The following is an 11018-nucleotide window of genomic DNA, read 5'->3' as shown; positions in this document are numbered from 1 at the left end:
AAAGTTACCTGTTAAATTTTTTTTTAAGTTACCTGTTCTACCCAAGCAGATATATGCACACCCACATTTATCGCGGCTTTGTTCACAATAGCAGAGTTGGAAACAACCTAAGTGCCCATCAACAAACAAATGGATAGAGAAGCTGTGGTATATTCACACAATGGAATACTATGCTGAATTGAAAAACAAAGAACTCACGAAATATTATTCAAAATGGGTGACCCTGGAGGACATTATGCTGAGTGAAGTATCTTAGTCACAAAAGGAAAAATGCTACATGGTGCCACTGTTGTCAAATGGGACTGACATCAGTGTTGGGGTGAGACTTAGAAAGATGGGATAAATTATGTATACTGCACTGAAACAGATGAGGGAGAAAACTGTTTAAAAGCGATATATGATTGGGTATTATGGCTGTGACAGGAGTCCAGAATGAAGGTTGCATAGTGGAGCATACTCAGAGGTGGTGGTAGGGGGGAATTGTATACCAATGAAAGAATTTTACTTTTCCAAGAGAAGAGTGAACTGGGGGTGAGGGGTGGTCAGGGAGAAAAATGCAACAATGAATGAATGGAAATCTAAAATCTCTGTAAACATTCATTAAAATTAATAAAAAAAATCATTGGAAAAAAAGTTCTTTCATTGTTATCCAGTTCCCCACCCCACCCCACCCCCGAGACCACTTTACTTTGCAGCTCTTATTCTGGACTCTTGTCATGCCAATAATACTACCTAATCATTTATCCACTTCCGTAATAGCTTGCCTCTGGAAACCCTATGAACCTGGAGAGAGGATGAGAGACACCCAAGCGTTGAGGACTCTCCTTCATAGGGTCGCTATGAGTCACCTGTGACTCGACAGCACTTAATAACAACAGCAACAACAACAACAACATATTCCTTTTATACAGTTCTCTCCCTCGTCTGTTTCAATGACGTGCTTGGCTTTTCTTACGTTTCTAAAAAAGTGATTTTTTTCCCCTCCTTGAACTTTGTTTCTGTGCCCCCATTCTTTCTCCAGAGCTCAAGGAAAGGGTTCAATGTGATCAGCTTGTGTAAGCTAAGCTGTGAATGCTAACCGTCTGCCTGCCTCCTAAGTGGGCCTGGTACCGAGCTCTGATGGTCCAGTGTGCCGCACTGCTAATCAAAAGCTCATCGGTTCAAAGCCACCAGGTGGTCCAAGCGAGAAGGATGGGCCATCTCCTCATGTCTAGATTCATAGCTTGAAATGCCCAGGGGAGGGTCAGTCACGAGTTAGGATCAACCTGGCAGCAGCAAGTTCTCTTTTTGAGAGGAGTCCAGTAGTACAGTGAGTTAAATGTTGGAAGGTTGGTGGTTGGAATTTATCAGGCACTTCATCAGAGAGAGGCCATCTCTCTTCCCACTGAGTTAGTTTACAGCCTTGGAAACACAATTCAATGAGTAAGTTTTGGTTTGTGAAGATCACCTGCTCTGGTGACCAAGTGGTTAAGCATTCCGCCTTTCATTGAAGAGTTGACAGTTCAAATCCTCCAGCCACTCTGTGGGAGAAAGCTGTGAAAATCTGCTTTGATAAAGATTACGGTCTCAGAAGTCCTATGAGGTAATTTTACTTGGTCCAAAATATTGAAGAGCAATGATGTGGGTCTGTAGACGAAGGTGCATCTGATTCAGGCCATGGTCTTCTCAAGTCACATGCTCAAATCAAATCTCTTCTCAAATCAGAGAGCTGGACAATGACTAAGGATGACAGAAGAACTGATGCCTTTGAGCTGTGGTGCTGGAGAAGAGTACTGAACATTCCATGGGCTTACCATACCATAGACTTGTCCTGCAGAGGGTGTGGCCAGAGGGCTCCCTGGAGACAAGGATGACAAAGCTTCATCTTTTATACTTGGACATGCAGCTAGGTGAGTCTATTCCTTGGAAAGGGACATCATGCTTGGAAAGATAGAGGGTCAACAAAGGAGAGGTAGACTCCCAATGAGATGGATTGACAGGGTGACTTCAGCAATGCGCTCTAGTGTTTCAGAGATGATGAGGATGGCACAGGGTAGGGCAGGGTTCAGGTTGACTGTTCATAGCAATGCTTTGAGTTATAGTCTACTTGACCGCATCAAATAATAACCTCAGCACCGGACTTCTGTGGGTTGGAATCTACCTGACAGTGATGAATAGGAAAAGAAATCTCCTGTGTCTCTGAGCACTGCACACAATTAACTGTGCTAACCAAAAGGTTGGCAGTGTGACTCCACCTTTGAGATGCCTCAGAAAAAAGGCCTGGTCACCCACTTTAGAAACATTCGCCACTGGGGAGGACAGTTCTATTCTGATCCACATGGAGTGGCCACGAGTAGGAATTGACTAGACAGCAGCTTTTCTTAGGGCCACCTGTGTGACTAAAGAAGTCATGGTTGACCTCACTGTGGACGGTCAAGCTTTAGTGAGGCCACTGTTGTTGTTGTGTACCCTCAAGTCAGAGCGACCCATAGCTGATTCTCTGAGAAAGTTAATTGCACAGCAGGAGATTGCCCATCCTTCTCTCACGGAGCAGCTGCTGGATTTGAACCTTGTGCCTTCAAGATCGCAATCCAGCTTCTTGCCACTAGGCCACCAGAGCTCGAGCTATTAGCATATGCCATTTGCCATAGCATTCAGCTATGTCAGCAAACCACAGCTTGTCCTGAGCCTGCCACCCTCCAGTTGTTTGTTCAAATCCCCAAACCCACTGCTCTGCCCTTGAGTCAATCCCAATTCATAATGACCACCCATCCCCAACCACGTTCTGGGGAGATAGATAGATAGATGATAGATAGATAGATAGATGATAGATAGATAGATAGATAGATAGATAGATAGATAGATAGAGATATATATATAGATATATCTTTTGGGGGGTGGGGAGCTGCTATATATCTTTATGAGAGGAGATTGCTCATCTTTCTCCCTTGCAGCACCTCGCGGATTCAAACCTCTGGCCTTTTGGTGAGCAGCGCATCATGTGTTCATAAGCTCCCCTAAGTCTTCTGAGACTCGGTGTTGTGGCTCACCTGTAATATGGAGCCAAATGACCTCATCTTCCAGGGTCATCTGAGAATAAAGTGAGTCAGTGTTCATAAGTTGTGAGTTTCTGGGCTGAAAAGGGATCCCTAGCACCCTGACTGTGTGCAAGACGGGACCTCCCCACCTGTTCGAATCAAACCATAGTCGACCTGTGGTCATGTTGTCTCCTTTTAATTTTGAATCTGCTGAGCAGAAAGGCCTCCCTCTGGCATGTCTTCATCTTTATTCCCACCTTCAAAGGCAGGGGGAGAAGGAGAAGGGAAGGGGAGGGGTGGGGTGGAGGAGGGGGAGAGGCAAGGGAAAGGGAGAGGGAGAGAGGGAAAGGGAAGGAGAGGGGAAAGGGAGAGAAGGAAGGGAAAGGGGGGAAGGGAGGGGAGGGGGAGAAAGGGAAGGGAAGAGTGGGGAGAAAAGGAGGGAAGGGAGGAAAAGGGGGGAAGGGAGGGGAGGGGGAGAAAGGGAAGGGAAGAGTGGGGAGAAAAGGAGGGAAGGGAGGTGACAAAGGAGAGGAGGGAGAGGGAGGGGTGGAAGAGGGAGACTGAGGTCTCACCCACCTCACTCACTTCTGGAGGCTCTAGGGTGGAGGTTTCCCTAGCTCTTTGAAAGGTGTCCTCATTCTTGCTCTTTCTCACTGTAATGGACTTAGAAGGCCATGCCTGACTTTTGCCTTCTGCAATGTGTGTTTCCACTTGAGCCCCTCCTTGTCCCTGAGTTCAGTGAGGGCAGGGACCAGGCCCTGCTATTCTCTGTCCTCAGTACCTATCCTAGCATCTGCTAAAGAGACATTAGGGCCATTCAAGTCAACTAAAACTCACGGCCACTCTGTGGGCCACAGAGGGACACTTTGCCCTGCCCTAGGCCACCATACTGTGATCATTGCCACAGAGAGCATACTCAGATCATGTTTCTTGAGTTAGACTGAACCTAAAGCTGGGGGGTCATGCACCAGGACTCTGGCTGCCAGCCATGAAAGGCTGTCTGAGGTACTCAGTGGGAGAGTGGGGCCAGGCTCGCCCCATGGGTCCTTCCCCAACTCCTCAGCAGGCATCTCTCAGCCTTCCCATCCCTGCCCAGGGACACCTCACCTGCCTGAGAAGGTGAGGACGGAACTGCTCAGAGACATAACAGGTCTGTGCAGTCAGTTGCCAGTCCCATGAGTTCATTGAATGTCAAATTCATGAGAAATCCTACCTTCTTCACCCCACCCTACCTATCAGCATTTGGGACTGCCCTCAAACAGAAAAGTAACTAGGGGTCACTGCAGTTATTGACCAGAAACGGCTCCAGGTAAGAGTGGTTATTTTCTCACTAGAGCTGGGGGCCCAGGAAAGTGTTACAGGACCCCACTGTCTTGAAGGAGATCGGAGCTTGGAGCCTGCAAAGCACAGGATCCAGATCTTTAAAAAAAAAAGCCATTGCCAGCAAGTCTGACACATGACAGCAACATCCCAGTGAACGGATGACAGCAAGGGCATCTGAAGAAGGCAACAGAGAACCTTTAGGCTGGACGCTGGGAGGGCAGGAGAGGCTGGGCGTCTGGGGACCTGGGCGTCTGGGAGCTTCTTTCTCCCAATGCTGATGGACACTGAGCTGACTCCACTGAGTATCTGCCCAGAGGCAGGGGCATGGCTGAGGCGCCCTGTCTCTCACTGCTGGGCCTGGACAGCTGTCCAGGGCGGAGATGGGCGTCTGAGGAGCGAGCGCTGTCCTGGGGCCCTGGTGTGGGAGGTAGTGCAGCAGCCAGCCAGCACCCTGGACTACACTCTGGCTAGTTGACTCAGGTCCTGCCAGCAGATCAGGATGTGCTGGGACAAGCCCCAGCCTCCGGTCCCCACACACCATCCCAGCAGCCTCGACGTGGCCCAGTTTCTTCCTTCCTCCATCTCTGTCCAGGGAACGACGTCTGCACATCTTTCAGTTGTGGTCTCAGCTGGCCACTCTAACAAACCCTGCTCCTATCCTGGCCCAGGCAGGTCAGAGCCCCCCTGGGATCCCAAGATGGGGAAAGCACCTTGACAGCTAGTTCCTGTAGGGGGAGATCTTAGGGTGACAGGTAGGCAGATACCTACATGCACGTCTCTGAGCCTCACAAAGAAGTCCTGCTGGATGGATTAGCACAAGGCTCTGATTAGTCCATGTCTCTGATGGGGAAACGGAGGATAATGACCCCACAGCCCAAGACTGGCTGAGCCTCAGCTCAAACCCCTAGGTTTCTTGATCTAAGTCCAGCTCTTTCCTAGATCCCATGCACATGTTCTGAGGGGGCCCCAGGCAAGGCCAGAGTGACTGTAGCTGGTCTGGACAGGCCTTGTCCAGTCTTTTCTCAAGCTGGGCCTTAGTGTTAGTCGCTAGACCTGCTTTGCTTGAGAGACTTGGGAGAGAGGCTTCTGGGAATAAAGCAGGCTTTCAGTTCATAGCAGAGAGGAGCCTTGAGGGCCTTTCCTGTGCGTACAGGGAGTTCTGGTGGTTCATTGTTGTTGTTAGGTGCCATCCAGTCAAGCACGACTCATAGCAACCCAATGAACAACAGACCGGAATCCTGTTCTAGCCTGTGCCGTCCTTGTCATCCTGAAACATTTGAGCCCGCCCACTGCCGCAGACACTGGATCAGTCCATCTGGCTGAAGGGATTCCTCTCCTTTCTTTGGAAGAAATTGTGCTGCCAACCCAAAGGTACACAGTTTGAATCCACCAGCTGCTCCGTCCTGCCATGCAGTTACTTTACTGCCTTTGAAAGTCCGCTGGTGGCTCAGCTATGGGTTGGTTCTGACTTGACAGTACACAACAACTAGGCCAATAGCATCTCCTCCCTTACTTTCGGGGTCGGAGGCCAGGCTCTTCATTTGTCCCGGGCCTCACTCATTCCCCACCTTGGACACCTCTGAACAGCTCTGTCCACTGGTAACATCACTGTGGGCTCCAGAGTGAGGTGATAACTACCAGAGGTCTCCTAGGCACCATGCCAAGTCTTATGCAGTACTTCAGCTCTCCCGCAACCACAGCCTGTGAGTCAGATGCCATTTCTACTCGTGCAGGCTTGTGAAGGGACTGGTCGGAGAGTGCTCACATCTTGTCTAAGGTGAGTGGCTGCAGTGGGAAACGAACCCCGGCCTGCCTCCTCCAAAATCTGTGATTTAATGAGAGGGCCAGTGGAGACCTGGCCACTGGAGGCAAAGTGAAGCAGCCAGGAAAATCCACCCTCCTCCCCAACCTAAGGTCCCCCTGGAGCACCCCGGGGCAGCAGCTGCTGCTGTCTGCTGGCTCCTTGTGGGCCCTGGACTCACGGTAACCCGGGCACGATGGAATAAGACACCGCCTGGCTTAGTGGCACCCTGTGCTCAGTCACAGACCAGACTGTTGTGATTCACGGGATTTTTTGTTGACAAATTTTCACAAATGGATCACCAGGTCTTTCTTCCTAGTCTATTTTACAGCCTGGAGGTCCTGCTGAAATCTGATTGGCAGCACGCAAGCCTCTATGAACAGAGAGGTAACTGTAAAAGGTGCATTGATTGGGAATCAAACCTGGGTCTCCCAGGTGACCAGCTGGGATGGATGTTGTTGTGCTTTGTCGAGTGGGAACCGAACCATAGGATGGGAGGTTGCCTACCCTTTTCCCACAGAGCAGCTGGTGGATTTGAACCACATTTGCTTTGGGATGGCAGCACAGCTTTTTGCCTCGAGGCCACCAGAGGTCCGTGTTGCTGAACCAGCTGGGGCGGAAGGGGTTTAATCACCTCTTTGGGTTGCACCTGTTACAGCACCACTGTCTCCATGAGGCTGGCGGGGTGTGCCCATTCCACACCGGCACGGGACACTGCAAAGGCTGACAGGCCACCTCCAGCAAAGACAGTCTCTGCCACCCCACTTCAGGGGCAAAAGCTGGGGGAGAGGACCCGTCTGGCTGAGCACCCCCGGCCCTGATGTGGGGCGGGCAGGAGTCTGCTGGCTGAACCCACTGTGGGAGGGAGAGTGGCCCACGCAGAGGGCATGACCCTGACTGTGTCACCCCATCCACCAGGCTGGGAGAAGGGGGTAAGGTCTAAAGTGGGAGTAATTTGTCCCTTTTTACAGAGGAAACAGAAACAAACAAGGAAGTGTCTGTGAGCACCAGAGGAAGAAAATCCACGAAATAGCCCCATAGCCCCAAGATGAGGCAAATGCAGGCCCACATTGCCTGTGGAAGACCCTCCTCCTTCCTGTTTGCTTTGCAGCCTCAGGATCAGCTGAGGAGAGAAACCCAGGCCTCCCCGCCCCCCCTTCTAGTGTAGACTGACTGTGGCTGGCAGTGACATTTAAGACCCGTGTGGGGAAGGCACCTGACCTTGGAGAGGAATGTGCAAAATGTGCAGCCCAGAGCAGACACCCCCCGCCCCCCGCCCGGAGCCCAGGAATGTGGCTCCCTGCTGCTGCCCAGGGCCCCCAAGGGTGCTGAGTGTGTCTGGCGGTCAGGAGGGCAGGGGGTGGCTGGCCCAGGAATGGCACTGTTGGGACATGCTGTGGAGGTGACCTGGTGAATCTCCTGCTCTGGGCGAAGGTAAACACTGCTGCCAATGCCCTGATCCTCTCAGTGCCTGCACTGCATCCTCCCGTGTCCCCTTGGGGTCCAGTCTCTATCCCCCAGGATCCCTTCAATCCAGAGGTCACAGATATAGTTGCAATTTTGGATTTCTCAGATCCACAGAACTTCAAAATGCCAGAGCCCTTTAAAAATTAGCAGTTGTCCTCTACTGCAGATGTGGAAACGGAGGCTCAGAGAGAAGGTTGATATCATGGGCTAGGTCCCAGGTCTTTAGATTCTAGGGTGGGTGCATACCTGCAACCCTTCCTAAGGCTGGAAGTCAGTGTCTCCCAGAACTCCCAATAGGGAAACTTAGCTGGCCTTTTCCAAGCACCCACAGGAAAGTTCCAGCTGGGTGCCCATAGAAACTGCAGGAGTGAGAGCCACAGTCACAGAGAGCAGCCTCTGAGAGTCTGGTCAATGGCTTTCTGTGCTCAGGCTCCTAGCGAGCAGGTCATCTGGGCTTTTGCTGGATTGCACTGATGAGGCCAAGTCAACGCCAATAAATGCACTTGGGGCTGTGCGCAAGGTGAAGTTCAAAGAGTCTGCTGCCATCTAGTGGCCACATCTGGGCATGACATACTGCTTATCTTTTCCCTCCAACCAAAACTTCACAGCATGTATTTTGGGAATGCTGTTAGGAGAAGCTATTCTTTGGAAAGCGATATTAAGCTTGGACAGATCAGTAAAAGATAGGAAGACTGCCAACGAGAAGGACTGACACAGTGACTGTAGCAATGGGCTTACGTGTGTCAGAGATGATGAGGATGGCACAGGCTAGGAAAGGGTTCGGATCTGTTGTTCATAGGGTCACTATGAATTGTATTCTACTAGATGTCACCTAACAACAGCAACAACAGCAGCGCTAGTTTATGGTGGCTAAGTGGGTAAACAGTTGAGATGCCAACCCCAAGACAGTCCAAATTCATCAGCCCAACAGCAGAAAGATCAACTGTCTCCTCCTGTGTGCTTCACTGACTGAAAAACTGCTGGAGGGTCAGCTATGAGTTGAGTCTGACTAGTTGGTCCATAACACAAAGGCCATGTCTAGGACTAAAACTTTGATGTAGTCAACAATTTCACTTTACTTAGATCCACAGTCCACAGTGGTATGGCAACCACAGTTAAGATTATCAAAAGGCATGTTGTGTGGTGAAAATCTCCTTTCAAGGACTTCTCCATAGGTTAAAGAGCAAGGATATTCATTTAGAAACTAAGGTGTGCCTGGCCCAAGTCATGGCATTTTCACCTGCTGCCTGTCTGAAAGCTGGACAATGAATAAGGAAGGCTGAAGAACTGATGTCTTTGGGTGGTGGTGGTGGTGGAGAACTGACTGTCCCATGGATGGAACAAAGAACAAACAAGTCTGTCTGGGAAGAAGTGTGATCAAGGTGTTTCTTAGAGGCAACACAGTAAAATGTCATCTCACGAACAGTGGGTACGTGGCCAGTGGCGGTCAATTCTTCAAAAAGGACATCATGCAGGCAAAGCAAAAGCTCAGAGGAAGGAACGCAGACCCTCAGTGAGGCGGCCTGACAGTGATGATAACAGTGGTTGTGAGGACAGTATAACGTGGTTCAGAACTGTTGGTCACAGTCAATTCCGTGACAGTTAACAACAGCAAGTACGTTTTCCTTCTTCTGTGACAGCATCCCAGAGCATAGATGAGGGGATGTCACCCAACTTCGCGATTTCCATGTGCCGGTTAGAACAGAAACTGCGCTGCCCCACTACCTGATGCTGGAGGAGGGAGATCTCAGGCCAGTGGGTGAGGCCCTGTGTGTGCCACCCAGGAGGCTTGGGGGTGAGGGAAGAAAGTCAGTAGTTTCTATAGAAACAACATAACCAATCAACAGGAGACAGGATGGCTTGAAAATTTAGAGGATATTTATTTCTCAGGAAGGTCCATAATGGCCAACAGGCACTGCCCTCCCCTGTGCTGGGAGATTCCTCTTCTTTTCTGAGAAATCCCCTCGCTTCTGGAAAGGGGCCATGGGAGGGCTGGGATATGAAGAGAAACCATATACAACACTCCAGAGCCTTAAAAAAATAAAGCGACAAACAGCCTTCTCCACACAGATACACACGTACAAATATAAATAGACTAAATAGACGTATAAAAGGGGTCCTGCTCCTCCCACCCTGGTTGAGGCGCTGCTTCCAGAGAGCCAGCGGCTTTAGCCTGCTTCACCCAGCTGGCACTGCCCAGAGCCGCTCGGCTGGGGAGGACCCTAGGCACCCAGAAGCAGCCCTGGCTTCGGGAAGCGGGGAAGGGGCAGGGTTACAAAGGAACAAATAAATAAATAAATAGAACCCGATGGGTGCCCCAGAGGCCTGAGGGCATAGACTGAGGCTGGGGGCATCCCCTGGGGCCTGTTTCCCTGAAAATGGCAGATCCAGTAACAGGCAGAAAGAATAGCAGGGGAAACACAGTGCAAACCACACGCTTACAGCCTCCACGAGTCAACATTTTTCACATCCCTGCAGCTGCAGGCCCAGCCCGACTGGCTCGGAGGGAACAGGGGCCTCCGTATTGCTCTAAGCCTCTTTCTCTGGCCCTCGCTGCTGTGCGCCAGGGAAGCCACCTCCTTCATTCTCAGGCCACCTGCACTGGAGGGAGCAGTGGCCACCTGCAAGGTGGGCTCCTCTCCGGGCAAGGGAAGACAGAGCCCTGTCCTGCTCTTCTCTGTGGCCTTCCTGGTCCAGAGCAGCCTGACATCAGCTGGGAGAAGTTCTGCTGTGACTCTGCATAATCAAAACAATCCAGTCCCCGTGTCCTCTGCTTCGCTGGCCACCCGGGCTGCCTCCCTCTCTGCCAGTGCTGCATTCTTGGTTTCCTCGAGGCCAACAGGGAGAAGGTGTCAGACAGAAGCAGTGACAGGAGCTGCTGGAATGGACAGTTTGGCCAGACAGCCAAACTGGACACATGAAGAAGTCCAAGGCTCTCGGCAGTCCCAGGTGTCTCCCGGAGAAGCGAGGCCAGCGAGGCCGGGAGAACGCGGGGCCGGGAGAACGTGGGGCCGGGCGAGCTGGTGGGCCCTCAGCTGGGCAGCAACACGTGCTCCAGGAGGTAGCTGACGGAGTCCCAGTGCTTCCAGAGCAGGAAGAGGACGAGGACCAGGAGGGCCGTGCTGGTGACGCGCAGCCGCGTCTTCATGAGGGGCGTGATGAAGTTGGCGATGGTGGACACGAACACCAGCAGCACGGCCATGAGCGCCAGGATGACGTTGATGAACTTGCCCAGCAGAGCCCGGGCGTTGGCGTTCTCCACGCCCTCCAGCTGCACCACCTGCTGCTGCTGCTGCTGCAGCTCCAGCTTGGTAATGCGGGTCAGGCAGGACTCCACGGCCTCCTACAGGGGGGCACAGGGGTTGGCACAGAGAGCTCAGGCAGGAAGCACCTACCGGGAAGGTGACGGC

General features: G+C 51.6%; 1 protein-coding gene across 1 annotated transcript in view; it reads right to left on the bottom strand.

Annotated features, from left to right (window-relative positions):
- Positions 1 to 10200: 10200 nt before the first annotated feature.
- The window catches only part of TMCC2 (transmembrane and coiled-coil domain family 2), a 66523-nt gene continuing 65705 nt past the window's right edge, over positions 10201 to 11018 (bottom strand). Inside the window, exon 5 of the mRNA XM_006887913.1 lies at positions 10201 to 10951. Within this exon, the coding sequence (XP_006887975.1) occupies positions 10640 to 10951 (312 nt within the window). The 3' untranslated portion in view covers positions 10201 to 10639. The remainder of the gene's footprint in view (positions 10952 to 11018) is intronic.

This window comes from Elephantulus edwardii, unplaced genomic scaffold, assembly GCF_000299155.1.
Source record: "Elephantulus edwardii isolate Elephantulus edwardi_28Jun2011 unplaced genomic scaffold, EleEdw1.0 scaffold00063, whole genome shotgun sequence".
In the NCBI taxonomy this organism is placed as follows: Eukaryota; Metazoa; Chordata; class Mammalia; order Macroscelidea; family Macroscelididae; genus Elephantulus; species Elephantulus edwardii.
The sequence above is the reverse complement of the archived record's forward strand: the minus strand, read 5'-3'. Positions and strand labels throughout refer to the sequence as shown.